The sequence below is a fragment of the Monodon monoceros genome, unplaced genomic scaffold, assembly GCF_005190385.1.
Source record: "Monodon monoceros isolate NGI ecotype Baffin Bay Population unplaced genomic scaffold, NGI_Narwhal_1 Super_Scaffold_4, whole genome shotgun sequence".
Taxonomy (NCBI): domain Eukaryota; kingdom Metazoa; phylum Chordata; class Mammalia; order Artiodactyla; family Monodontidae; genus Monodon; species Monodon monoceros.
In genome coordinates this window covers 57,294,837-57,322,792 of record NW_021703781.1, presented here as the reverse complement: position 1 = coordinate 57,322,792, position 27,956 = coordinate 57,294,837, and the positions used below count along the sequence as shown (strand labels likewise).

The 27,956-nt window shown below is 55.7% G+C and overlaps 2 protein-coding genes and 1 long non-coding RNA gene across 5 annotated transcripts in view; 1 reads left to right on the top strand and 2 right to left on the bottom strand.

Moving 5' to 3' along the window:
- SH3PXD2A (SH3 and PX domains 2A) overlaps positions 1-16,478 on the top strand; it is a 232,854-nt gene extending 216,376 nt beyond the window's left edge. For all 3 annotated transcript variants that reach the window (XM_029244683.1, XM_029244684.1, XM_029244685.1), the window contains 5 exons: positions 3,790-3,907; positions 7,525-7,862; positions 8,956-9,005; positions 11,651-11,770; positions 13,908-16,478. In XM_029244683.1, coding sequence (XP_029100516.1) covers positions 3,790-3,907; positions 7,525-7,862; positions 8,956-9,005; positions 11,651-11,770; positions 13,908-15,881 — 2,600 coding nt within the window. In that variant the 3' untranslated portion in view covers positions 15,882-16,478. The remainder of the gene's footprint in view (positions 1-3,789; positions 3,908-7,524; positions 7,863-8,955; positions 9,006-11,650; positions 11,771-13,907) is intronic.
- Positions 16,479-16,689: 211 nt separating this feature from the next.
- On the bottom strand, positions 16,690-20,698 carry LOC114908484. Its single transcript, XR_003796959.1, has 2 exons — positions 20,520-20,698; positions 16,690-19,483 (listed from the first exon to the last, which is right to left on the bottom strand). It is a non-coding gene; the product is annotated as an uncharacterized LOC114908484 (long non-coding RNA).
- Positions 20,699-24,930: 4,232 nt separating this feature from the next.
- NEURL1 (neuralized E3 ubiquitin protein ligase 1) overlaps positions 24,931-27,956 on the bottom strand; it is a 79,580-nt gene continuing 76,554 nt past the window's right edge. Inside the window, exons 5-6 of the mRNA XM_029244627.1 lie at positions 27,541-27,687; positions 24,931-27,003 (exon numbers count right to left, since the gene is read on the bottom strand). Coding sequence (XP_029100460.1) covers positions 26,765-27,003; positions 27,541-27,687 — 386 coding nt within the window. The 3' untranslated portion in view covers positions 24,931-26,764. The remainder of the gene's footprint in view (positions 27,004-27,540; positions 27,688-27,956) is intronic.

Genomic DNA, 27,956 nt, shown 5'->3' with positions numbered 1-27,956 from the left:
TGGGACACTGGCCTGGAAAAAGAGCAGGGTGGAAGGTTTGGCCTGTCCCCATCCCCTCCCACATCTGCTCCAAACACCATCACACACTGAACCCCAAACACACCTCTGTCTCCACAACCACATGGCCTCTCGGACGCTTCAATCGGTGAAGCATGACCGCCGGCACACAACCCCGAGAGCCACGGGCGTGGCCACAGTACACTGTCCCATCCAGGCCCTACACAGCCGCACGTCTGCGGTCCCGTGCACACAGCCACTCACAGTACACACTTATGCACCCTCACGTAGACCATTCCACGTCTGCACTATTTACACAGTCACAGATGCATTATCCACACAGCCACATCGTAGGTGCACCTCTGCAGCCTCCCCCCAAGTACACGCATAGCTTCGTATGCGCCACGTGTATATCGGCAACAGTATTTACAATTCTAAACGTAACATGATGTAAGTAGACACAGATACCCAACTAAATGCATAATTCTGTGGCCAGCCACACGTATGTAAATATGTAAATATGTGAGCAAATGCAGGCCCACGACGTCTCTCTCTTGAATAAGAGACCTAAACAGCATCATTTCCCAGTCTTAGCCCTAAGTTAAATTAGGGCTAAGTTAAATCAGGCAGCCAAGAAAAACTTGCAGGAAGTTGGCTGGGAGAAACTTCGCTGCAAACAGCCGAGCTGACGAGGGGGGAACAGGCAGTGGGTCGTATATAACTAGACAAGAGAAAAGCAGTGCTTCCCTGGGGCCTCCACTCCCCCAGTCCCAGAGCCAACCAGGCCTCTGGAATCAAAAAGCCTCTTGCATCGGGGTTGGGTAAGTTGTAGGGACTGGGAGGGGAGCCAGGGAGACTGCTGACGGAGGGGAAAGTGTTTGGAAAGGGGAGGCGTCTGTGGTTTGGAAACTGCAGGGCTCTCCAGCCCCTGCTTCCAAAACCAGAACAGGCCCGGCCACCTACCCACCCCGTGGGCGGCCTGGCCAGCCCTCCCTGGGGTGAGGTGGCAACCATCCTCCGAGGGTATATCGGAGTGACCATGGCATCAGCGCCTCCCAGAAGCCCAGAGGTGCCCCCCAGAGCTCCTAGGCCTCTTCCCTCAACTTGATTCCTAAGGGGCATCTCTTCTAGAGACCCCAAGCAACGCAAATGACTCAGCTCCCTCCCCCGCACCAAGGTCATTTCTTTCAGTCTGGGCATCCTCCTGTCTGGCCCCCTAAGGTGGGGTTTGTGGCCCCTGTTCAGTGGAGGGACTGCCTCTGCTTTCCCCCAGGGAAACCTGTGAGGAGGGAGCTGAGACCCACAGGGCACGTGGCCACACAGAGGTAACCCACACCTTCGTCATCCAAGCCAAACGTGGCGGAAAACCGAGCCCCCAAACAGACCAATTGGAGGAGTTGCCCTGCCTGGGACCAGGGCTCTGAATTCTCACCTCCTGGAGGCTACAGTGCCAGGGTAGGACGAGCCTCCAAGCCAGCCAGCTCTCTTCCTGGGAGCGTAAACTCCCAGACATCTGTGTTCCCATCAGCCCCAGGGCCACCATGAAGAGGGCTTTGTGCAGGAGCAGCTCAGCTTTCCTGAGTAAGACGGACGCCCCTGGTTCTGCCCACCAGGAGGGGCAGGGGAAAGCAGGATGCTTACATGGCCCTCGGGGCTCTGTCCTCAGCACACACACTGGGGACTGGGGAGGCTGGTGCTGGGGCCGGGCCCCCATGAAGCAGTCTAGGCCCTGTCCTCTGCCGTGGGGCAGAGAAGGGCTCCTCTGATCTGCCCAAGAGATAGGCTGTAATTTTTCTCTGCAAAAGTGACTTTGCCTAGGGAAACTTTAATGATGGCTTCCTGCACGAACCACAGGCTTTTAAAAATAGCCCAACTGAGCAAAGGCAAAATGTGGAGCCCAGGCCTCGGCTCACCCGAGCCTCAGAACCCTGGGGCCCTGGGGCCCTGGGGCCCGGCGCTGCCGCTCCGGCCACCGCCCGGGCCAGGATTTACGGTGTCCCACTGGAAAATGGAGCGAGACCAGGAATAGGCGGGAGCGCAGGGGGCTGGACTATAAAACACGGACCTTCTCAAAGGCCCGAGTCAGAATCTGGCAGGGCCAGGTTCTCAGGCGGTCTTGGCGGCTCGCCCCAGCATGGCTGGATTGGAATCTGAAAGCTTCCAGGAGCGAGTTGACGCCGAGAAAGGCTTGCATTTGAGCAGAGCGTGCTGAGCTGTGGAGGCTCCCGTGGGGCATCACCTACCTTTTGCCCTTTGGCAGCCTTTCAGATTCGGCCAGCGGCCTGCCAGCTCTGTCCTTGCGGCCTGGCAGGGCAGCTGCCTCCATCCCAGAGGGAGCTGCTATCTCCGCCCGGCAAAGGGCCGCAGACGGGACCCTGATAATCTAGGGAAGAATGAACAGATGGCCCTCCTGAGCAGGGGCTTAGGGTGGCAGCTGCCCTCTCCCCCACTACTGCCAGAGGCTCGGGCAGGCTGCCGGGCAGGGTCCAGCTGAGGGGGTGGGGAGCGCCCGTCTCCGAGCCAGCTGTTCTGTGCCAGCAGCCTGCTATTTTGAGCTCAGAGAGTCTCCCACTCGGTGCCCCGGCTCAACACACCTTTGTCCTCATCAATGTACTCCATAGTCCCTTTGCAGCGCCTCCTGTGTGCCAGGCACTGTCTCAGCCCCCAGGGAGAATCCAGGTCGGAGAGGACAGCACAGGTTCAGGGTGACCCTCCCAGAGGGTGTGCCAATCTCTGCCGCCCATCCTCCGCTGAGGGGATGGATGGGGCTGGGTGTTCCCCCCCAAGCCATTCCTCTGGGGAGACTCTCCTCCCAGGAGGCAGGGTGTCTGTGGCCGGCCAGCTGTGGGTCTGCCGGTCCCCAGCAGACAGGAGGCCTGAGCAGGGACTCCCGTGGAGGCACAGGGTCCCTGCCAGGAGAGAGGCCCAAGGAATCCAGGAAGACACAAACTTCCCAGCCTCCCCACACTTGCCCCCCACGCTCCTGTTCAGCTCCCCCACGGTGCCTCTCTCCCAGTGCCTGGGGAGCCCAGAAGAGGGCATGCAATCCTACTGTGAGACCAGAGCAGGCAGCTCCCAGAGGGGCTCCACCGAGCTGTGTGGTCAACTCAGCGCCCCCAGGGCTCCCGCCTGATTGTGCCGCACTGTTTTGCCCCTGGACCCTTAACAGGGCACATAACCATGCCCATAGCATCCTCTCGGGGAAGTTATGTGATCAGGCGATCAGATGAGTGGTCAGGGGAGGCTGAGGTGTCCCTGGAGCTGTCAGAAGGTTGGGCAGAGGAGGGGTTTAAGGGTTTGAGGTGGGAGACAGGCTGAGAGAGCAGGTCTGGGGCATAGATGGACGCATGGCATGTTCAGGAAGGAGAGGGCTTGCCTTGAGGCCTCCAGGCATTGAGGGGACACCTGGGTTTGTTCTCAGACTCCCTGACTCGGGCCCCAGGAGAGCCAGGTTCCTCATGGCCCTGCCCTCAGCCCACGGAGTTTCTGGGACCCTGAGGACTCCAGGCCCCGGCAGCCTGTCTGCAGTTATGGGACTGGGAGGCTGGGAGAGCCAGCTCTATGCTGGGGCTTGCAAGGCCACCTGGGGCCCTGGCCAGCTTTGGCACATGCAGGGCACAGCTGTGAGGCCTGATCCCTTCTCTTCCCTTTCCTGGAAAAGCCAGAGGTTGATGCAGTACACCTTGGCCACCAACTAAGTGAGGCCAGGCCAGGGGGAGAAGGAGGCCGGACAAAGGACCTGTACCCCATCCTCAAATAGTTGTGCTTTCTTGCTTCACCCACCGCCCACAGAGGAGAAGTATGTCACTGTGCAGCCTTACACCAGCCAAAGCAAGGACGAGATTGGCTTTGAGAAGGGCGTCACCGTGGAGGTGATCCGGAAGAATCTGGAGGGCTGGTGGTACATCAGGTAAGAGCCCCAGCAGAGGAGCAAGGTGCCTCTCTGCCACCCTGGCCCCCAGGCTGGCCCTGGGCAGCAGAGTGGCTGAGGGCACCAGCTGGCAGGTAAATCCTGACAGCAGCTTTGCACCCACAGCCTGGCTTGACTGCTTCAGTACCGCGAGGCTGAGTGGCCGTAACAGAGAGTGCTCATCTTGCACATACCCTCCCGGGACACATAAAGCGGAGCCTGAGCCACAGCCAGCGGGGCACAGGGGCCCCGGCTCGGCTTGCAGGCAGTGGTGCAATCCCTTCCCATGCAGCCGCCAAGAGGGTCCAGCACATCTGAATTTGGTTTTCTGTGTCCGACCTTGGCTGCTTGGCGTGCTCTGCAGCTCAGGCCGCCTGCAGTGCTGGCGTCCACGGGCGTTGCCGAGGTCCCAGCAGGCAGCCCCTGCTGCCCACAGATGCAGGCTCGGGCCCGGGCTGTTCCGCTCCGCAGGGCTGGCTTCCGTGGTTGAGAGAGCTGGGGCGGAAGTGAGGCCTGAGCACAGGCCTAGTTCAGAGGCCTCTTGCTCTGCCCTTCACTCTCCTTGGGCCTAATCACACTTCCCAGCTGAGAAACCCATTCGGGGGTGTGAGTAGGGGAGTGGGCAGCTTCCTGACACTCCTGGAAGCAAACTAAACCCTGTGGGTTTCACTCACCTCTCCCCTACCAGGTCCTGCCCCCCAGGCCCCTCTGCCCTGGGGCTCCCAGGCCAGCTAGCACCCCCCACAAGGAGGGGCTTGTTTCCAGGAAGTGTTCCTGGGTCCTTTAGAAGCAGCTCCGCTGTGATGATTTTACCCAGTTTCTCTTCTCTGCCTGTAAGCCGGATGACAGAGGGAGTCCCCGTCATGGGCTCTGGGGACCGCCTCTCCAGCCCACCACACCTGGGAACCCCAGACCCACTGTGGGTAGGATGTGTGTTCTGAGCTGTCCCCCACCGAGGGCACAGATGGCCGAGGCGGCGGGGGCACTCACAAGACAGTTGCTCAGAACACAGCATGCCGCAAGGTGTTCAGATTGGTCTGTGCTGACGGGTAGGATGAAGGTCGTTGGCCACATGGGATTGAACCTTAGAGTGACCTGCCAGGACATAGCGCCCCTGCCCCCGGCCCTGTGCACACCAGTCAGCGGGCTGAGGTGTCCCTTTCTGTCCCGTTAGGTGGGACAGGACTGTGTGTGCCTGGGCGTGTTTGCCCAAATCCACTGCCCCTAGGCTTTGATGTTCTCTAAACAATGGAAACTAGAGCCAAGCCCACAATCCAGCCACCACGAGTCTGCGTGGGAAGGCCAGTGAACATTCTGGCAGGCTGCTAACCTAAACCACTCACCCAGAGGTTTTCTACAAGGCTGCTGGGTGTTTTAGTTTTCTAAAATAACCAATAAAATCACTCTGAGTTAGTTCCATCTAGTCAGCTCTTGTCCCCATGGCCTGGCCATTCAGCCAGTGGGAGCTGCAACCGAGAAAACCCTGCTGAAGAGGTTCCACCTTAAGAAGGCTGCCAGACACCCCGTTAAATATGCCTTTTCCCAGCATCCCAGGCTCTGTGTTGATCCTTACTTCCTGTCTTTCTTCTCCACCCCCCCCCCCCCCCCCCCCCCCCCCCCCCCCCAAACACACACACACACACACACACACACACGCGCGCGCGCGCCCTCCCTCTCTCCCCATCCTCCTTTCCCAGTTTGCTTCCCTCTGGAGTCATTCCGTGCTCCAGAGCTGGAAAGCAGATGTGAGCAGAGTTGGACCCAAACACACACAGCCTCTCCTGATTCACTTGCATCTCCCTGCCTGGAATCTAATTTTATCCATGTAACACGGAAGGAGCACATCAGGGTTTAGAATGGGAGCCCTCAGGACAGTGCACAGTCCTGACCATCACTCCCAGGAGACCTCGCGCCCCATCTCCGCACAGGTGCCCCCAGTGGCTGGCAGGTTCCTCATCTTTCTTACAAGATGAAGGGCACCAAGTTCTGGGCCAGATGCTGCCAAAAGCTAGCCGTGTGACCCTCTGCTACTTGCTTTGCTTTTCTGAGCCTTGGTTGTCGGTATATGTAAGATTAGGTATCTTTACTAGTTGCTTCCATCCAGCCCTGAAATTCTGTGCTTCTGTCTGCCAGCTCCCTGACTTCCATCTGTTTGTTCACTGATGTCTGCCTTCCAAGCCCCAAAACGGGGATAGACGGCTGAGCTTGGGTCAGCCTGCCTGCACAGTCACGTGACGTGAACATAGGAAGCCACCTCCTACCTGAACTTTCCAGCAAAGCTCAAACACGTTAGAAACTTGAACTTTCACATTTCCTTTCCTCCTACCTAATGAGCCCCCAAGAACAAGGTCAGATCAGGGAGGCAGGGGGGCCGGGGATTATCAGACATCTGGCATGGAGGAGCCATTCCAGGGAGCCAGATGTGTCCCAGGGAGCAGGCGGGGACATTGCACCCCAGACTGCAGGGCATTGGCCAGGAATTGCTGGACCAGGAAGTAAGTTCTCAGTGGGTTTGGGTAGGAGCTCAACACCATGAGGGAAAAAGGGAAAAACTTGTTTTCAGAAGTCAGCAAATCCCCTGAAATTAAGTCAGCCCTGTCATTTGCCTTTTGCTCTGTTTACGGGTTTTGGGTTTTGTTTCGTTTTGTTTTGTTTCATTTTGTTTCTGTTTTGCCATACCAAAGGCTTTAATTTTTATCCAGTCATGTGCTTTATTTAGTCGTTTCATTTATGGTTTCTGCTTTTGGAGTTCCACTTAGAAAGATTTTCTCAGCCCCCAAGATTAAGCAAATATTCACGACTTGCATTTTTAAGTTTGCCATACGGTTGTAAGGCCAGAGTCTCACTTGTTTTTCCTAACTGGATCATCAGTCATCCCCAGATCACTCACTGAATAATCCATTCTTACCCCACTGCTTTGAAACGTCACCTTTAGCGTTGGTCCGTCTGTGGACTTGTTCTGTGAACTTGATCCGTCTGCTCCTCCTGCAGTGGTGCCGATACTTCTCCCACTTGGTCACTCACTCTTTATACACGTCTTCCTAGTTGGCCTCAATATGTCTATCCTTCTGGATAAACGTTTACAGCTACTCTATCCCAGCATTTTGCAGAAGAGAAAATATTGAACTCCAGGGTAGGGACTTGTCCGAAGTACCATAGGCCAGAACTCGGGTTTCCTAACTCTCACCTATGCTTCCTCTTCACCTCTCTGATCATACTTCCCTTTCTGAGTGGGCATTTAACTCTATACACCTTCTCATTTCTTATCTCTAGAATTGCCCTCTGCTGTGGTGAGCTTGTAGGCCATTGCAAAGTCTACCTTTTAGGCAACCCCAAATCTGAGGAATCTTCTCATCTCAATGTCCCACGTTTGCCTGACGTTGCAAACAATGAGAGCCCGCACCAAGAGGGATCAGGCAAAGAACTAGGAGACAGAGAGGAAGAAGTGGTGTTCCCGATGTCTTTCCACTGGCCCTCGTTCCAGTTCTCTCCAGAGTAGTGGCTTTGCCAAGTGTCTTACAGAGCGCAGCAGAGAAAGCTCAGCTGGGCAAGGCCCGATGGAGACTGGGGCCTGGACAGGGTGCCCTCATGATGCCATGTCCCACTCCTCCCTGCAGATACCTGGGCAAAGAGGGCTGGGCACCAGCATCCTACCTGAAGAAAGCCAAGGATGACCTGCCAGCGCGGAAGAAGAATCTGGCAGGCCCGGTGGAGATCATCGGGAACATCATGGAGATCAGCAACCTGCTGAACAAAAAGGCGTCCGGGGACAAGGAGACCACCCCGGCTGAAGGCGAGGGCCCAGAGGCCCCCGTCACCAAGAAGGAGATCAGCCTGCCCATCCTCTGCAATGCTTCCAACGGCAGCGCCCTGGGTGTCCCCGAGAGGACCGCCTCCAAGCCGGCCCAGGGCTCCCCAGCCGTGGCCAGGATCGCCCCTCAGAGGGCCCAGATCAGTAAGAGCCTCGCTGGTCCCCGGGTCCTTGCCGCACAGCTCTTCAGAGAAGGGGCGCGAGGTGCAAGGAAAGCCTAAGGGGGGGGGCGGGGTGTGTGCATGATCCCCATATTATTCTGTTCCTGAGATGTAGGCTGACCCCTGACCCCAGGCTCGCTTTGCCAGCTTGTCTTATGCTAATCACAAGCATGGACAAGGCAATTCCTTCCAACTCCTCCACCAAAGATAAATTGCATGCATATGTAAGCTGGTAGCATCATGAATGGTCACTCTGCAGATAAGTCACCTGGGCTGTGAGATGGGTCCCTCGATGCAAGGCTGCTCTGTGAGTGACAGCCAGTAGATCATCTTGCTGAGCCTTACCCCTTCTTCCCTGTCGTCTTCCTCCAGCTACCGGAAATCTAAGACACTCGGAAGGGTGACTGTACCTCCCTCCACAAGCACTTTTAAGCAGCATCCTTCCGGAATCGCCTCCTTTCGTACAGGAGAAACCCAGCTGCCGGCCCCTCCAGATCTCTAGCATCTCTGGGGCAAGGATGCCTGCGGTTGAGGGTTAAACTGTTCTGTATTATGAGACCAGCTTCTGTTTATGTCCAGCCATTCTTAAAATCTGGAGGAGAGCTGTTTTTTAGTTTAGTTCTGAACTTGGTTACATTAGCTTTATGCCTGAAACCTTCTGAGCAGTCAGTCGGGAGCTGTTTTGGGGGTACTTCCTCTTGCCTAGCACTGTGCTAGCTTCCAAGGATTTGGTAGTGAGCAAAAAACAGACATGGTCTCTTCTCCTAAATTTGGAAATCTGATAAAGCTATCTACCCTTTCCCCTGAAAAAATCCCCTATGTCTGTACCTTTTGAAATTGTGCACATCATTTTAGGGGGTTCACGGATCCCCTTGAAACACAGCTAAGGAAGCTTAAAGATCTCTCACTTCCACTGAAGAAGCCCAGCTCTCATGCCTGTGGTGACCGAGAGCATGGGTTCCTCATAAGTGTGGGAAAAGAGCGGGAACTTCCCAGCATCAGGAGATCACACCCAGGGAAGGGAGGGAAGGCACTGTGTCTGGCTGTGATTTCTGAAGCCCTGTTTCTTCTTCTAGGCTCCCCGAACCTCAGGACAAGGCCTCCACCTCGCAGAGAGTCCAGCTTGGTATGTGTGCTCAGTTTCTTCTCTCTTTCTCATTCCCTTTCCTGGGTGCCCCGTAGCAGCTCCCATTAATTGGCTGTCTCAGTGCAGAGTCTGTTGGTCCAGGGCCAGGCTGGAGCTTCCAGCTTTGTGGGGCTGGAGGCAGGGAGGGAAGCCTGGGGAACCCAGCCTTCCTGGGGCCTAGCTGGACAGTTTTTAATCGAAAACACACTGCACTCTAAAGCTAAATAAATCCATCCCAGCCACGGCACTGGCAGACATAAACATTTAGACTGGCTGGCGGGAGTGTCCAGCCGGGGCATTGCCAGGGGCGGGAAATAGGGCTGCTGTCCATGTGAGCCTGGAAGACTTTCAGCTTTGCCTTCCTTGCCCGGGAGTGCCCAGTGGATGCCAGAACCTGGGAGGGCACAGGGCAGGCCAGTGAGCATCTTCTCCGGGGAGGAGGGTGGTAAATGGCAGGGACTGGCTTATGCTGAAGCTCAAAGAGGCTCAGTGCTGCGGGGGTCTGTGGCGCCAGGTGAGGTTTCCTGGCATCCAGACTGCCACGGGGGTGGGTGTGCACTCAGGGTGCTGGGGCTTTGGGTGAGAGGTGGCAGACCGAGAGCCCTAGAACCAAGAACTGTCATCTGGGGCAGTGGGATGCAGTGCAAAGAATGGGGCTTCAGGCCTGCCAGGCATGGATTCATACTCCGTTTCTGACCCTGAGAAACAGCGAGCCCCTGGCCAGGTTGCTTACCCTCCAGAGGCCTCAGTTTCCTTATTTATAAGAGGGGGACAGTGCCAGCCATCTCCTAGGGCTGTTGTAAGGATGGGATGAGATGGTGTATGCAGAGGGCTGGCCATCAACTTTCCACTTCCTCTGTCAGCTCTTTGTGCACTATGTGTGGACAAGGATTCTGCAGTCACATCTGGGCTTAGCCGCAAGATTTACTGTGGTCAGTGACATCCGCCCCAGGGGGGCGGACAGCGGCAGTCACTGGAAGAGTTGGCCTTCCCTAAACAGGATTTTTGAAGATTTGGCCCCTGGAGATGGGACCGTCCTGGCCCTGGCCATCAGCCCCAGTGGAGTTTTCTATCTTGTTTCTCCTCCCATTTTACACAACTGAATGAGTTCTCCCCTCCCCTCATCTCTCTCAGCCCCAGCTAATTATTTTCAGGCAGACTTGATTTTGGCAAGAATGGGGTAATTCTTTCCACACCTGCCCAAAGCAGGGCTTGCTAGGGCAGAGCTGCTCTTTCCGGCTAGGTCCGTCCGACTCCCACCTGGCCGCGGGGGTCCAGGCAGGGCCGGGACCTGGGCCACCTCTGTGCGCATGCACGGCTGCAGAGCCAGCCACCAGGGCAGGGAAAGTTGACCTGGTCCCTCAAAACCAGCCTCCCCCGCACCCTTCACTCACTCTGACCTGAGACAGCTCAGCTGTGACTGGCAGGATTAGAACATGCTGAGCCTTGAAGGACGAGGCAGGGTAAGAGGAATAGGATGGCGTTTCAGGAAGAGCGTTCGGCTTCAGCTTATGTTTATAGAGCTTTTCCTGTGCCGCTGGCTGGACCAGAAGTTATGTTCATTATCTCATGGCCCTGTTATTAGTTCCATTTTACAGATGAGGAAACTGAGGCTCAGAGAGAGCAAGGGCCTTGCCCAGGGCCACGCAACTGGTGAATTGCTGAGCTGGGATTGGAGCCCACATGCGTCCACCTGCAGGCAGAGATCTTTTGAGGTCTTCCTGCTACACTGTAGCTGCTTCCCCCCTCTAGCCTCCCAAACACGTGTACCTTTTTTATAAGATTGTTTTATTTTAACTCCTTTGTTTGATACCAGGCCATACTGGGAGTGATGGGGAGGCGCCAAGGCCATGTTGGCTGGAGTAGAGACTGGCTGAAGCTGGAATGTCCTCTCCACGAGGGCAAGGGGGTTGTCCTGTCCCTTTGGTTCACTCTTGGATGCCTGGTGCCTCGGACTAGAGTCTGGCACCCAGTAGACACACAACAAACATTTGTCAAGTGAATGAATGAGGCTCACAGCTCATGGGCTGTGGCCGTATTCTACATTTCCTTGCATGTCAGGCTTAGTTATCGACGTGCCAGCATCTAGGAAGCATTTAGGCTGCCCAGCGTGCTCTACCCAACCCCAGAGCAAAGGATCCTGAGTTTATTCCGTGCTTGCCTAACCATTTGGCATCATCACGATGACAGACCAAGGGGTTTTCTGACCAACCCCACACCCGCTTACACCCACCCCACCTCTGCAGTCAGGTGTCACCCCGGTGGCCCTTCACCTGAGACTCAAGGACATGGCTCTCCTCTCCCAGGGGGGCAGTGTGCACGGGCTTTGTTACAACAATTTCTCCGCTTTTTGACTTTCGTTTTGGGACCTAGCTGTTGAGGCTTCTGAAAACTGGATTCCAAAGATGTAAGGGTGGAAATTTACTTAGATGATCATTTTCATAGCTCAGACAAGTCTCAAGCGAATGCTAGGTATTCTTAGAGAGCCTGGTCAGGAGAGTGGTCTCTTGGTGAGCCACCCGGAGACTCAGATGATTGATACATCCTCAGGTCAGCTGCTCTCCACCTGGTGTAGCCGCCACACTCACCTCAGTTACGGTTCTGATCAGGTGAGTCTTGCTGACTTGAGTCCTTCTCTGCCTCAGGGGTTCCAGCTGCCTAAGCCGCCAGAGCCCCCTTCTGTTGAGGTGGAGTACTACACCATTGCCGAATTCCAGTCGTGCATTTCTGATGGGATCAGTTTTCGAGGCGGACAGAAGGCAGAGGTGAGCCTTGGGCCATGGGGCTGAGGATTATAATTCATGATGGTCAAATACCTCCCGTGTTTCCCATTTATGTCTTGCTGGCGACATTCCTGAGGGGCGAGCAGGAAAGGTGCAGAAACAGGACCCACAGGGATTAGAATTTGCCTAAAGCCAGTAAGTGCCACAGCCAGGACTAGAACCCACGGCTCATGTCTCCACCCAGCTCCTGTCACAGCAGCGTTTCCCAAAGCATATTATAGGAGCTTGTGATGGGGGCACTTTGAAACAAAGGGCCTCTGGGGTTGAGTTTGGAGGACAGTGAGTTAAACAAAACCCAACCAGCTTTGTTGTTTTAATTGCAGAACTTCTCAGAGCCTAGATATGGGGATGTCACTGTGTGTCTCTAAGAGGGGACTGGAATAGGCAGTATCACCTAGATTCCTCTCCCAGGAGCTCCTGGGGACCAGGGTTCCACAAGACCCATATTAGGAAGTGCTGCTGTTGGGAGAATGTGGTCCAGGCAGCTGGAGTAAGGAACTGAGGACCCCAGTTCTGGCCATGTCCACACCACAGGCACCTCTGACATTTGATGCAGTCACTTCTCCCCCAGGTTTTGATGATTTCTCTCTGCAAATGGGCAGTAGACCCTCTCCTGCTCCCTCCCAGCCGGTCTTCTAGCATTTATGAAACCCCACTTTGTGGCCAGCGCTGAACATGGCATTCCAGGGGCCAGAGAAGATCTGTGACTCAGATCTTTCTCTTGAGTGGCTCTGTAGTAATGGAGTTAAGTCCAGTTAATACCTGTAAAACCATCAGAAGAGTAACTGGGCAGTTTCTGCCCATTGAAGAGGTGACACCCCCAATGTGAATGTTTTAAACCACATGCCTGGAACTTAGAACTAAATTTCTAAGAGAAATCATTCTCTCAGTGGTGCTTATGCTTCCAGAAGAGCCTACGAAGCTCATAATGTAAGAGAACTGACATACGTAGGATCTACCCACGTATGCATTTTGAGTATGGAGTGGGCAGAGTGAAGGATGGAATATAGCACCCAAGGCAGGGCGGGGGCTGCAGAGGGCTGGCCTCAGGCAGACCTTGCCTTTGGTGGTCTCTATCCTCCCTTCCTTCCTTGCCCCTCTTCCCCCAGTGCCGGTGCTTTCAAGCTTCCCTTCCCCTCCCTGGGACCTCTTCCTCCAGCAGTTGTTCCACAATTCAAAATTACAGTTGTCCCTCGGGATCCGTGGGGCATTGGTTCCATGACCCCCAATGGACACCCAAATCCTGGGATGCTCAAGGCCCTTATATAAAATCGTAGTGCAGTTGGCCCTCCATATCCAGGGATGCAGAACCTGTGCACATGGAAGGACAACTGCCTCTTCCATTCGTATTCCCCGATCCAAACGGACCTCAGTACAGCCAGCAACCACACTCCTGGGCTTTCTCCAGTCTCAAATAGCAGTTGAGAAAGAAGCTCCTTGAACGAGTTTATACTAACAGGGAAATGACTGAGAGGCCCTAGCCTTCCCCCAGGAAGCCATTCAACTCAAAGAAATCTCCTCAGCTGGTAGGATTTCAGTGGGATTCCACATGTAGTGAAATGACCATGAGCAATGGGGAAACCAGGGAGGTCCGGCCTCAGCCTTACCTCCAGGTTCCACTCACCTGCACCCTCTTATTCTCTTCTGCCCTGAGAGACCCTTTCCAGCGTCACCGAGGGAGGGCCTAGCAGTATGGGACTGAGAGGATGGAAGTGGTGGAATGGCAGTCTTTTGTACGTATGGGTCCGTGGTGAGCGGGGGTTTTGTAGGGACTGGGAACAGTGCATCTTCCAAGTGTAGTAGCTCAGCGGGAGGAGAAGTGAGGGTCTGGAGAGGAGGCCAGCTCGACCAGGGTGTTGGAAGGAGACTTGGAAGAGCAGGAGAGGGGGTCTTGGAGAGTGGGAGCCCCCCCATCCAGGAGACGATAGAGACCTGGGTTTGAATGCCAGCCCATCACTTCCTACGTTGGGTCCTGGGCCACTTACTCAGTGGCTCAGTTCACTCATCTGGGAAATGGAGATAATGTCTCCTAGAGCCAAGGTGGGAAGCTCCCACCCTGGCACATGGTAGGGCCCCAGCGATCCTCCCAGCTCACTGGCCCGTCTGCCCCTTCCCCCAGGTCATCGACAAGAACTCAGGTGGCTGGTGGTACGTGCAGATCGGTGAGAAGGAGGGCTGGGCCCCCGCGTCGTACATCGATAAGCGCAGGAAGCCCAACCTGAGCCGCCGCACGAGCACCCTGACGCGGCCCAAGGTGCCCCCACCGGCACCACCCAGCAAGCCCAAGGAGGCCGAGGAGGGTCTGGCGGGTGCTGGTGAGAGCCAGGACTCCCCGCTGAGGCTCAGGTACGAGGAGCCCGAGTATGACATCCCTGCCTTTGGCTTCGACTCAGAGCCAGAGCTGAGTGAGGAGCCCGCAGAGGACGGCGGCTCGGGGGACAGGCGGCCCGGCCAGCCCCACAGGCCCTCGCCCGCCTTCTCACTGCAGCGCGCCCGCTTCAAGGTGGGCGGATCTGCAGAGGACGTGGCCCTGGAGGAGGAGACCATCTATGAGAACGAGGGCTTCCGGGCATGTGCAGAGGACACCCTGTCGGCCAGGCGCTCCTCCCGGGACAGCGACTCCCCAGGCGGCTCCCCGCTGTCCCTTGCCAGGAAAAACTCCCCCAGATCGGGCTCCCCCAAATCGTCGTCGCTCTTGAAGCTCAAGGCAGAGAAGAACGCCCAGGCGGAACTGGGGAAGAACCACTCCTCGGCCTCTTTTTCCTCGTCCATCACCATCAACACCACCTGCTCTTCCTCTTCCTCCTCTTCCTCCTCGTCCTTGTCCAAGAACAGTGGGGACCTGAAGCGCCGTTCTGCCTCGGACGCAGGCATCCGCGGCGCTCCCAAGGTCGGAGCGAGGAAGGATGCTGACCCGAAGACTGGGCTGACCTCCTGTGCCCGGGCCAAGCCATCAGTTCGGCCCAAGCCATTCCTGAGCCGCACAGAGTCCCAGAGCCAGGAGAAGATGGACATCAGCACTTTACGGCGCCAGCTGAGGCCCATTGGCCAGCTCCGGGGCGGCCTCAAGGGCGCCAAGAGCGAGGATTCAGAGCTGCCCCCCCAGATGGCCTTCGAGGGTCCCGGTGAGGGGTCCAGGAGAGGCTCAGCCGACCTCATCACCCTCCCTGCCGCCACGCCCCCGTGTCCCACCAAGAAGGGGTGGGAAGGGCAGGCCACCTCCTACACGACATGCAGTGCCTACCAAAAGGTCCAGGACTCGGAGATCAGCTTCCCGGCAGGCGTGGAGGTGCAGGTGCTTGAGAAGCTGGAAAGTGGCTGGTGGTACGTGAGGTTTGGGGAGCTGGAGGGCTGGGCCCCCTCCCACTATCTGGTGCTCGGTGAGAACGAGCAATTCGACCCCCCTGGCAAAGAGCTGGACACAGTGGCCCCCAAGAGCAAGCAGAACGAGGGCAAGTCAGACAGCCTGGAAAAGATCGAGAAGCGGGTCCAAGCGCTGAACACTGTCAACCAGAGCAAAAGGGCCACGCCGCCCATCCCCTCCAAGCCTCCCGGGGGCTTCGTCAAGACCTCGGGTGCCGGGGCGGTGAAGATGAGGAATGGCGTGCGGCAGGTGGCCGTGAGGCCCCAGTCGGTGTTCGTGTCCCCACCGCCCAAGGACAGCAACCTGTCCTGTGCCCTGAGGAGGAATGAGTCGCTGACGGCCACCGACGGCCTCCGAGGCGTCCGCCGGAACTCCTCCTTCAGCACTGCCCGCTCGGCAGCCGCAGAAGCCAAGGGCCGCCTGGTCGAACGGGCCGCCAGCCAGGGCTCGGACCCTCCTCTGCTGCCCACTCAGCGCAACGGCATCCCGGTGTCGCCTGTGCGCCCCAAGCCCATTGAGAAGTCCCAGTTCATCCACAACAACCTCAAAGATGTGTACGTCTCGATCGCAGACTACGAGGGGGACGAGGAGACGGCGGGCTTCCAGGAGGGCGTGTCCATGGAGGTCCTGGAGAGGAACCCCAACGGCTGGTGGTACTGCCAGATTCTGGACGGGGTGAAGCCCTTCAAAGGCTGGGTGCCCTCCAACTACCTGGAGAAAAAGAACTAATGAGGAGTGGTGGGGGGCCTAAGTCCTTGCAGCCTCAGTATGGGTGAGCTGTGAGAGAAGACAAAAGGGAAAGGGAAAATGGGAGGGGGTGGGGAGGACAACGTTAAACCTGCAGAATGTGGGACCTCGAAGATACTCCCCTCCAGGCTGTCCCCCAGCTGGAAGGTAGGGTCTGGTGGGGGCCCACATTGAGCAGGGAGTGGAAGGGGCAGGGGTGTCCTGGGCCTGGGACCGGAGGCAAGAAAGCTGAGCCCTCACACGTGCACCTTGGGAACTTTGCTGATGGACTCGGCACCATTTGGGACAGGCCATGTAGGAAACCCCAATTTGTGCCTTGGCTGCAAATCTGGGAAAGGTGTGGTTGTGCGGGCCTCCTGCGCCCTGCCCCTGCCTAGCCTGGCTTCCGTTGCTGGCATCTTGTACCCCGGAAGTAGCCCTTGTATCATCCTAATCTATGTTTGTGAGTTATGCTGGTTTCCCAGGAATCTCTGCCACCTGCCATGCGTGGGTGTGGTAGGAGATACCACTGGCCCTGGGGCTGGGAGGCATCTCCTGTGAGCTCAGGCTGTCCCTGGGCCAGGCCACTGTTTCTTGTTAGTTGAAGAGAAAGCAGTTCCCCAGCTGCCAGCAAGGACCACCATTCTTAGCCGTCACTGCTGCTGGCCTTGAGAAGAGAGCTTGCCCTGCCTGGGGCACCCCCGTGGAGGACCACCAGCTCCAGTGTTCACAGAGAAGGCAGGTAGAGCCGTCGGTCTTTTCACAGTCTGCACAGACTTTATTTTGGATATTTCTGGGTGGGCAGTTCTTTGCAAGTTTTGGGAGAGATGTATTGCTTTGGGCCTTCTATGTCAGGCCTTGGATTTTGGTCTTACTTTAGGAGTTGTTTGGGGACCCAAGGGCGGTCAGCCTCACGGGACGGGATGGGTAGTGGATGGCCTTTCTATCATACTCTTGTGGGGAGGTGGTTTGGTTTGTGTTTTGCATTCTTCCCTCCACAAGCCAAAGTCGCTTCATTTGGTTTCCACTGTGTGGACAGTGCCGGTGCTTGCCAGAGGGATCTCAGGCTGGAGGAGCCCTGGTCCCAGCCGTGGCAAAGCAGAGACGCCGCTCTCCTGGTTCTTGTACAACCTCAGCAGGGCAGAACCCTCAGCAGGGAGGAGGGTGGTGTTCAGGAGAGGGGCAGCGAACGTTCTCCTGCCTGGGCAGGGCCCGAAGCCTCATGTGAAGGCTGTGGAGCAGCAGCCATCGCCCTCACCCTGGCCCAAGGGGAACCTGCTGGGCGGACACCACCAGTCACCCCCTGGCCTGCAAGCAATACCGCAGGTGCCCGAGGAGGCGAAGATCCCTGGGCCAGGAGCCAACCTGGTCTTTCCGAGGGGCAGTGCCCCTGCGAAGAGAGAAGGGAGAGAATGACGTCCCTGTCAACTCTGGGTGGTGTCTTTCAGTCGACACTTCAGAGGCCAAACTGGCTTCCCCAAGGACTCACTCTTCACTGGGAGTGGATTTCCACACGTGCCTTTGATTGTGGACAGATCAGGCTTCACAGCCCCCGACTCAGCTGCCAGATCCTGGACTAAGGAGGAAAGGCCCTCCCTCCGCCCACACTCCCCCACCCCCCAGGAAGCGTATGATGCCTGAAGAACAGCGGGGGACCCGCGCCTCGTGCCCTCAGCCCCCAGCCGCCCTGCCCTCCTCCTTCGCCGTACGTACACTGACGCCTGGCAGCTCTAGCAAACTGCTCCCGTTCTATGTTGAAAAGGCCATGGTGAGATTTTGCTTCCTTTTGTTTGTTTAAAATTAAAATTAGTTATTATTTTCTTCTGCTGGACAGTATTAAATAGAGCAGGATGTTGAGTTATCTGCTAGATTGCAGTACTAATGGTAGTGTTGTAGTGTCTTCATATTAATATTATTTGGACTTATTTGAACAATAATGATAAAGAAGTGGTTCATTATTTTTTAATTAATGCACTTTAATACGGTGGAATGGAAAGAAACCCAGAGAGCAAAGTGCATTACTTAAAGATGCAGTATATACTTTTCTCATTTTTAAGCAGCACATATTTATTAAAAGAAAAAAAAGTAATTTATGATTATTTAAAATAAAATTTAAAAGTAGAGTGATTGTCGGGTTAAAGGACCTTCCACGTAGCTATCTTCCAGGGGGATGGCCCCAGCGGCCTCACTCCTCAATGTCTGCACTGAGCCAGTTCAATCAGTAACACGCCAGCCAGGCCAGGAAGGAGTGCAGGACGCATCTGCCAAGCACAGAGCATCTCAGTCGGACTGGACCACAGTGCTCCCCAGAGCCTATCTTTCCCTGCCCTTCCTCACTGCACTGCCTTGTGGGACTCTCCACCACCCACAAGGCAGATGTTCTCCCAGCCCCCCAAGGACCCTCTCTCCTTAATCCCCAGTGCCCTTAAGTGAGTCATTTTAAGTGACCTTCAGGGTCACTCCATCCCATACCCTCCTGTTACTGCAGCCCAAAGACAGGAATTAGCTTTCCCCAAATCACATAGCTAGTTAACTGCAGACCTCCCCACTGCATCCACCCCTGCACTCCTCCCCAGCCCCGCTAGAGTTTATAGTGTGGTCATCATGTTTACAATGTGACATCCAGCCCTAAGGATGGCTGGGGGTTGCTCAGGCATCCAGGAAAAGTAGAGAATGCTGCCACCTGGTGACAGCATGTAGCTTTGGGCAGTGAACAGGGATTGCCATGCCCCGTCTTCGCCCCTTGCCCCTCACCATCACCCCCTTACTCACAGCACAGCACAAACCCTGCAAACCCAAAGAGAATATTAATACTTGAAGCAAGAAGGGTGCATGCCAGTCCCTCTCAGACATGGCCAGGGGATGCCAGGCCTTGTGCCCCTGGACTCCTAGCGCTGCCCAGGGCAAGAGGGCTTTTCCCTAGAGCTACTGAGCTGCTTTGTGATGTTGGAGGGTACTTCTGGCAGCAGGTAGAGGAGGGAGGGGTCTGTGGCTCTGACCCATCTGGAGGAAAACCAGATCGGACTTTAAAAGGTTTAAAAAAAAAAAAAAAATCTCAGCAGTGTCCAAACCTAGTTTTCCATTAGTTGCGATTGAAAATGTGAAATGACGTTGTATTGCTGTATACTGCAACTTTAATCAAAATGAGCCCTTCTGAGGTCATTATTGAGGTTTATATAATGCCCGAAGATGCATCATTTGGTGCTTTTTCTTTCAGTTTAAAGACTTTTTTCTTTTATTACAAGGGAAAAAGATGTCTTCATCTCTCTCCCACTTTGTAACAGGGGCCTGGCTGGGCTCCCTGGCCCCATCATGCTGTTCCCACTAGGCCAAGGGACCCCGAGGGTGGCAAGAGGGAGCTGGAGGGGGCAGCCTGAACAGCAGGTGTGCCATCTGCCCCAGCTGTGGCTGGGCCCTCTGGCCAGCCTTCAGCCCGTTCACCCCCAGCCTAGCCCCACAGGGTCCTCTTTCTTCCTCCTCCATGCTCCGTCTTGACGAAGGCATTATATAGAATCGTTTTAATCACTTTCAGATGTTAGAGCAGCGTATTTTACTGGCATTTATATCCATCGCTTTTCCTCAGCAAGGCATGTTACTATTATCATCTAAGGAAAAAAGACAAGGGAATTTCGGTCAAGCATTATTTTCATATTACTAGTATTTGCAGAATAGGTGTAGAACTATTTAAGTTTAGACCTTGGTTTGGTAGTTTGTTTTGTTTTTATGGAAAAAAAGATAAAGTAACCCCTACTTTTCCTGTTTTTGTATTTAACTAATATATTATTTCTTTAAGGTTACTCACTTCCCCTACCCGCTCCAAATACTTTGCATTCTCAATCGAAAATGAAAACAATCTGAGAGACAGGAAAAGTGCAATATTATCAAGAGGGATGCCAGGGCTCGTTGGGATGGTGGCGGGAGAGCCAGCAACCCCGTGTCTCGCTAGGGGAGGTGGGGCTCCTGGAAGGAGTCGTAGCTGTGGAGCCTATAGATGACCTGGGTATTGATTTTTTTTTTACCCCCCCTCCCCTTCCCCCTTCCCTGGCAAGATGGCAGGGGTCCCCACCAGAGGGCATCCCCTTCTGCTGGGTGTTGTCCACCCAGAAGAGAGGGATTCAGGGAAGTGGCATGGGGCACTTGGCCTCCCCGGGGCCCCAGCCCCAGGCACAGAGCAAGGGCCTCCAGGAACCGTTCCTTGTTTTCATTTCCGTTGTTTTTCAGCCAGCTGCTCAGAAAGACCTGTCCCAGAAATAACCCTCAGCAGCCCTCTCACGCCAATCTCTTGATGTTTGGGCCGTGATCCTTTTGATGTATGTTTGAGTCTTTCTAAAACTACGTAACCTCAAGTTCAGTTTATGGGCAGGAACCCTCGATGTAATCAAACCCTTTTGGAGGGATGTGGGTGCCTTGAGCCCAGCATTCCCCAGTGACGCACCAATTCCCACAAGCCTGCAGCTGGGCCTGGTGCTGAGCCAGGGCCACCCATTCATCTCAATGACTTCAGCCCGAGCAAGGCGTGAGCCCTGCCTCTGCTCAACACCCCGACAGTCCCCAGAAGGTCTTGGAGAAGCGTCGGAGGAGCCTGCTGAGGTCCCTGCAGACAGAACTTCCCACAACAGGTACCAAGCCGCCGCCTCCTACCTGGGTGCCAGTAGAGAGGGGACAGGACAGGAAGTCTCTGGGTCCAAAGCTCTGCCCCTCAGGGCGACAGGGACATCCTTGCGGGCTCATCCCCTCCACCTCCAGTACTGTACGCTTGCTGCTCCATCCCGTTCGGTGAATTTCTGTACATATAGGAACCTGGCGCCCAGAGTGGGACCGTGCCCCCGTGTGGGGGTGGCTCTCCTTGGAGTGTATACGTCTATAGGTCCAATCTTCAAGAATCCCGATGCAGAGCTCTCTGGAAAGAGAACCATCCACAGTGCTAAAGAATTAAGATTCCCTCACTTTTTTGAGGGCTGTGTGTTGTTGAGGAAGTGTGTGTGTGTGTGTGTGTGTGTGTGCGCGCGCATTCGAGTGCGTATGTGAGAGTGTTGGTCATTTCCCACTTGAACTAAAGAACATGGGGTTAGAGGAAAAAAATACTGGGCAAGCTGTCTCCATTGAACAAGTCCTTGGCATTGGGCAGGCCCCAAAGGACTCACAGCTTCTGGCAGCAAGTGTATGTGTTATTCACACGTGTAATTCTGGCTGGAGAGTGCAATGTGTCTTTTTTTTTTTTTTTTTTTTGGTAATTATTTTATTAAGTATTTAGTTGGAAACTTCACACTGGCATTAACAGATCTAGCAGAAGCAGCCTAGGCCATCGTCCCGGGGTCCAAAATGAAGATGTGGAAAGGTGCCGCCACTGGGTGTGGAAGTGCCGAGGCGGTCAGATGGGGCTGCCACCCGCAGTGTCTCTAGTAGGCTGACTCCCAGCCTTTGCCATGCATATCGCCACTGTGGGAATCCCCACGTCATGAGAGCAGCTGGCCCTCAGTTCTTATATTGCTGAGGGTGGATCAGGCCGGTCGGGGCGAGAAATTGGTCACCGTGAGCTCAGTGGACCTACCCGTGCGGGTACGTCAGCACCCCTGGTCTAGACTGCAGGCCTGACTGAACGCTTCATGGGAATCATGTGGAGGGCTCCCCCTTGACATTACTGAGCTTTTTGTCTAAATCATGATCTCTGGTTGGGGCAGCCCCTGGTTCTCAAGCTCTGTAATCAGAGCCAGTGACAGAACAGGGTCAGTGACCTATAGCTGCACTTCAGGAAGAAGAGCCCCACTGATAATAGCATCCCTCCTGTTTTGTCCTGTGCACCTGGGTCCTCAGGCCAGAAGTTGGGCACACTGGGTAGAGGACTAGGTATAGACTGGGTAGAGGACTCTGTCTTCCTGGGCCTTGGTCCCAAGCTGCCTATAATGTTGGTTTTACCATGCCATCCCCCTTCCCGGAGCCTATCTTTTTAACCTTGAGTTTGCACTTGACCTTGACAATCAGCCCCCTCTCCCATTCCAGAACTTAGTGGCCTTAGAGAATGGGTCCCTACGATGAAGGTCCCTCCTTTGCTCCCATTTCCATCCTAGCTAATGGGCTGGACCTCAGGAGGCAAGAGAGAAAGGAAGAATTGTCGTTTTAAAGCAAAAGTATGGATCGAGCACGTTGGAGGTGAGTGAGAGGCACGTCGGCAAGATGAGTGTGCGCGTTTGGGGTGGCTGGGGTTTACCGCCCCTTCCCCAAGAAGGCGGCTTCCAGAAGAGGAGGTCTGCTAGGCAGAAAGGGAAGAGTATGAGAAGGTTGAGAGAGGGTTTGGAGTCTGGAGTTTTGTCTTTATTAGAAAGGAGGGGGAAGTCTATTCTGAGTGTTTCGGGAAGAAGACAGCAGGTAGGGAGGGAATTTAGTGATTCAACACCCAAGGGTCCAGCCAGAACAGGTTGGGAAAGCCCCAAGACTTGGCTGTTAGAAGAAGCTGGCCTCAGGAAACAGCTACTTGCTGGGCCACAAGCTGGGTCCCCAGCGGGTTCTTAATGGTCACTGATTTACTTAGTGGAAAGCGGAAAGTTGCCAGCAACAAACCAGTCTTTGAGTTTGAGGCCCTGGCTCCAGAACATTCATCCATCTCTCAGTTTCCAGGCCCGGTTTCCCCACCTCCCCTTTGTCCAGTCCAGAGCTAGCCTCTCAAATTGCTTGAACCAGAGACCAGTGACCATAATGGGTCATGTAGTTGGGACCCACCACCCCCAAACTGGAACCTTGGGGTCCAGACACCATCAAGCATATCTGGGAGGAGGACAACTTCGTTTGCTCTTCTGTTGACACCAATTCTTCTTAAGTATCTCTAATGATGCCTGTGGTGGTTCAGTTTGCTGAGCCTGCCTTAGTGGTGTGACTTAGAAGATGGAGTGCAATGCACTCATCACGTTTAGTGGCCTGTGACCAAGGCATACTGCTCTTAAGCATTTCAGAGAAAGAAGGGTAAACAGAGCCACCGTTTTTGAATCTACAGCTTGTTCTCTGCAACAGGTTTTCTTTAAATCCAGGACACAGGATGGCAAAAGGGTTTCAGGGCCAGTTTCCAGGAGGTCTGCATGAAGGGGACTTCTGAACAAGGCAGGTGTTAGTGGCAGGTTCGTGAAGCGTGGGTTCGTGCACTGCATGGTTGCATGTGAACTGCTGGATGCCTCTGGGGCACTCCTCACGGTGTCCACTCAACCCTTCCCAGCTCCTAGTGGGGTCTGTGGGATCTGAAGGAGGTTGTTCCCTCTTCCCCCTCAGCAGAGAAATTTAAGGGCAGTGAATCCAGTGCTGTCAATCTGAGTGCTAAAAAATTTCCAGGCTCAATGGTGGTGCTAAACTCTCTCCATGTTTCTAATATTTTTAATAGTGGGTTTTGTTTTTTTTTTTTTTTTTTTTGGAATTGTTCTCATCACAAAAATGCAGCGTCCTCGGGGAAGGGACCCAGCCCCTTGACCTGCCGCTTTCCAGGTGTCTTTTATCATTTTGACGGGATTCTTTGGTCTGCAGAAAATACTCTGTCTTGGCATGCTTCTAGACTGTAAGATTTGGGTTGTTTTGTATTTTATGTTTACATGCATCTTGTATTTCCCTGAAAACTAAATAAAGTTTTTGCCTTTTTAACTGAACAGAATCACCTCCTCATTCTCCCTGCCACAAGAAAACATATCCAGCTGAGTGGCAAAAGCCACATCACCCCAAATGAAACATGAACTGCAGGGTCCGGGCCCTCTGAGGACACTGGAGGGGTGGGGGGGCAGGTAAGTTCCCACTGTTGCCGGTGAGAAGCGTGCTCAAGGCCCTCCACCCCTTCCCCCACCTTTGGGAGGCTTTCTGGGCAGTGGCCAAGGCTTTCAGAGAGGGATACAGACCTTGGGGCCAAAGAGCCACATTCAGTGGGCCTACGTGGCCCCTCAGCTTAGAGTCCCTGACCCTCCCCTACTTTTGCTGGACTCCAGTAAGCAGGGCTGGGCAGTCCTGGTGTGGGGAGTAGCCCATGGCTTTTCAAGGCCAAGCAGAGGCTGGGCAGCTAGAGCATCCTCCCAGGAGAGAGGAAGGCAAGCATCCCATGTCCCTCTGAGGCCCAGCCTGCCAAATAAGTTCAACTCCCACATTGCGCCCAGACACCCCGTCCAGCGCTCCAGCTTCTACCGCCACCCAGAGGTGCTCAGCCCATCTAGAAAGTTTTTCCGAAGGTCCCTGACCGAGGCCTCCCTTTTCAGCCTAGCTGTGCCACTCATTTGGCATAGGCCTCCTCACCGACCTGGGAGGAGCAGCTGAGCTTCCAGGTCTGGGCTTGGGGTGAGAGACGGGCAGGCCCTGTTCTGGGGAGCTCAGCACAGTGCCTGCCACCCTTTAGCCCCTAGGTGGCGCTGCCCCTCCACAAAGGTTGCACTCCAGATTTAGACCCGGCTCAGCCCCGGGAGTGCCAGGGACCCAGGGACCTGAGGCCACCGAGGGGCAGCAGCGTCTCCCTTTCAGCTTACAGTGGGGCTCGCCTGGCATTCTGCTTGGATAGCCCCTGCTATCCAAGCCCCAGGTCACGCTCCAGCCGCCTCCCCCTCCCCTGCTCTCTCCAGGGAGTCTTTCCTGATCGTTGACTCCCCTCCTGCACACCCACCTGCCCGCCTGCCCTCCGTCCCCAGCCCTCCAGACTGCACAGCACAGCCCTCAGGCTGGTACGAAATCACCTTTATTCACAATCAGTCACGGTGACCCAGGTTCACAGAGGAGGCAGCAGCTACCCCCAGGCTAGCAGAGACAACAGGATGGTGGCTTCCTCTCCCTGGCGCGCAGGCTGTACAGCCCCTGCATGTAAGAACTCCTCTCCTTGTCTGAGAGGGGACCCCTGACTGGGTGGGGCCACACCAGCCCCACCTCGCCCCCCCCCCCCCACAGAAGGGGTCTACAGGGTCAGTGGGGAGGGGAGACCCATGGTAGGACTGTGGCTTCCCGGCCAGGCAGGTGCAGACAGGGCCCGCCTGACATCCTGACCCCCTCCCTGTGCTGTCCCACCACACCACCCCATAGCAGCCCCCACCAGAGAACCCCCGAGAGTCACAAGGAAAGTCCCTCCCGACCCCAACCATCACTTTACCGAGGTGCCAGCTGAGGCTCAGAGAGGCTATGACCTGGTCAGGGCCACACGACTGGTCGGTGGCCAGGTCCAGAATCGCACGCTCTGCCAGCCATACGGCAAAGCAGTCTCCGACAGGCGTAAAAAACTATCTGAGGGGGCCGAGGGCTGGGAGGCTCAGGGGAAACTAGGCCAGGACTCTTGAGAGCTGGCCCCAGCCATGGCCTATCAGGACAGGGCGTGCAGGGCTGAGATGACTATAACCTAAGAGCAGCTGCGGGGGGACTCCCTCACCCCAGCATCAGGACTAAGAACCTAGAGGTTCTCCTCTTTCCTGGGACCAGAGAGCCTAAGAACAGGCTCCCTACCTCTACAATGATGAGGCCAGCTGGCCTTCCCTCCCTCAGCTTGCCCAGAACTTTTTATGTCCTTATGGAGGAGGGAACTCCCGGGCCTCGTGATGTATAATGAGCCAATTATGATAACCCTGCTCCAGCCCAAGAAGAGGGGCATTTTGTGGCTCTGGGGTGATCCCCTAGTCCCAGGGCACTGCAGAGGCTCTGCTGCCCTCTCTATAAAAGGGATACAATTTGTCAGAAGGCCTCCCACTTCAGGAGTTCTACTTCATGGTAAGCAGAGCTGGCTATGGACTTCTGGGCTGCAGTCTGGGGAAGATTTTGAGTGATGACTACCTCTGCTGACCCCTCTAACCAGGCACCCCGCCCACCAGGACAGCATTTCTAGGGGTCTGGGGGATGGGAATTCAGTCCCACCCACCCCCCTGCCAAATAACCCCTACAAACCCAATAAATAAATAAGTTAAAATACGGAAAAAGCCTGTTCTTACTCCAGGGAACCCTCTACTCCCAACCCAGGGCCCTGCCCTCTCCTGGGGATGCTACAGCCTCTATGAGTACCAGCCCGGCCCAGAATAGCACTGAGATGGGGGAGGAGAGGTCACAGAGGGTAGCTGCAAACCTGTTCTTCAGAGAGACTGACAGAAGACAGACCCTGCTCTCCAGCCCACACCAAGGGGCTGCCCCTGGGCAGCAGCATCCAGCAAGATGACTGGGGCAGACAGGCTATGACCAGAAAGGGGCCCTCCACATCTCAACCAGGCCAGGGGGCTAGGGACCCAGAACCTGGAGGCTTCTGTAGCCTGTCCACCCATCCAGGGGGAGGGGGAGACGGACATGGCATGGAGGCTGCAGCCTGCCCAGGATGAGAGGTATCCACTGGGCTTCTTACCCCTGGCTTCCAGGCCCAAGGGGCAAGGAAGAAAGGAAGGAGAAGGTAGGTGTAGGTCAGAGAGTAAGGCAGCAGCTCAGGAGCTGCCGGCCTAGGGCCGCTGTTGCACAGGTTGTGCACTGCTCAAGGGCAGTTGGCTGAGGGAGAAAACGGAGGCCGAAGTCCAAGTCCACACTCCACTAGCCAAGCCACATGTCTGGGCTCAGGGCCACATCTGCCCAGAGGAAGGGACACACTTTCTAATTCTCACAAAGGTGCCACACAGGCTAGAAGGATTCCCCATCCTGGGAATCTACCCCGGATGGGGAAGGATCAGGAAAAGCTGAGACCCCAGTTTAGCCCCTCGGCGTGCAGGGAAGAGCAGGCGGTTTGCTTCTGCCCCCACCTCCCTGCCTGATACCCCTTCCTCCCCCAAACCTTTAGGGGCTGTTTCCCATGTTTAATGAGAAGGGAAAAGAATTTCCAAAATGAGGAAGGAGAGAAGGGGCCCTGTTGACTTGCCCCTCAGGCAGAGCTGGGCCGGAGTCGGAGGAGGTGGGCGTGAGGGGTAGGGCACCACGACGGGCTAGGAGCTGCGGTAGGTCTTGATGATGTCCTTGATGGGGCGGCGGCAGATGGGGCAGCAGGCGTGTAGAGCCTTCTTGAGGCGCAGGCCACAGGCATAGCAGAGGCACATGTGGCCGCATGTGTAGATGACCGTGTCCACCACGTGCTCATAGCAAATGGTGCACTCATCGCTCCACGGGCCCCCGCCTGGAGTCACTGGCGACTCTGGCAGGCTCACAGGTGAGTTGGGGGCCGTCCCTGGGGGCAAGGGGAAACCAGTCAGGAGGAGACATGGCCCAGTCTGGTCCCAGGTTCATGAAGAGAGCCCCCTGGCCTCTCCCCCTCCATTTATCCGGATCAGCCGGTCTAACCTACCACCCAACTTCCTGGGCACAAGAAAGGAGAGGATACACTCTGGACAGCCCCACTTCTGGCCCCTCAGTGCCCAGACCAGGGGCCAGGGTGTCCATGAGGCATTGAGAGGAGGAGGGAGGGATGGAGGAAGGAAGGAGGCCCAAAACCATTTAAGGAAGGCCCCTCCTGAGTTACCCTTTGGTGTTCTTTGTGCTAAAGAAGTCCTTTGGAGAAAGCTGCCCAGCCGGGGGAAAGGATGGGATACACCCCGGAAATTAGCACTCAACCAGGGTTCACTGGGCCCGTCTCCAGCTCCTCCAGGGCCCAGTCCTGATACAGAGGCTGCATGCCTGCCTCAGCCAGGGCAAGGGTGGGGATGGGGTCCTCAGGGTGGGAGGCCTGGCATGGTCACCATGGAACTGGAGGGGTCAGCCTACTTACCGCCAGCAGAGTTCCCCAGAGGTCCAGAGCTGCATGTGCTGAGCAAGGGGTCAGAGAGGCGGATGCCCAGGGCGCTGGGCGAGGTTGGTGAGGAGGCAGGGGAGCAGGAGAGTGACGGGATGCCCCGCTCTGCCAGGATGGTGGAGCCTGCAGAAAGGGTGGGAAAGAGGGAGGGACACACTAGCCACTGGGAGAAAGCACGAATCTCCACCCCTCTATTAGGTTCCCAGGAGAGAAATGGGTGGTACAGCCTGACCACACGGCCCAGCCATAAGGCTCAGGGTGGGACTCCACCGACTGGCTCAGCACCCTGCCCCAGCTCTCTGTTCCCGCCTACAAATTGGAGGGCCACACGCATCATGCTCTGGTGTTACTGCATCTGCCGTCTCCAAACAAGCCCCCTGCCTAGAATCCCA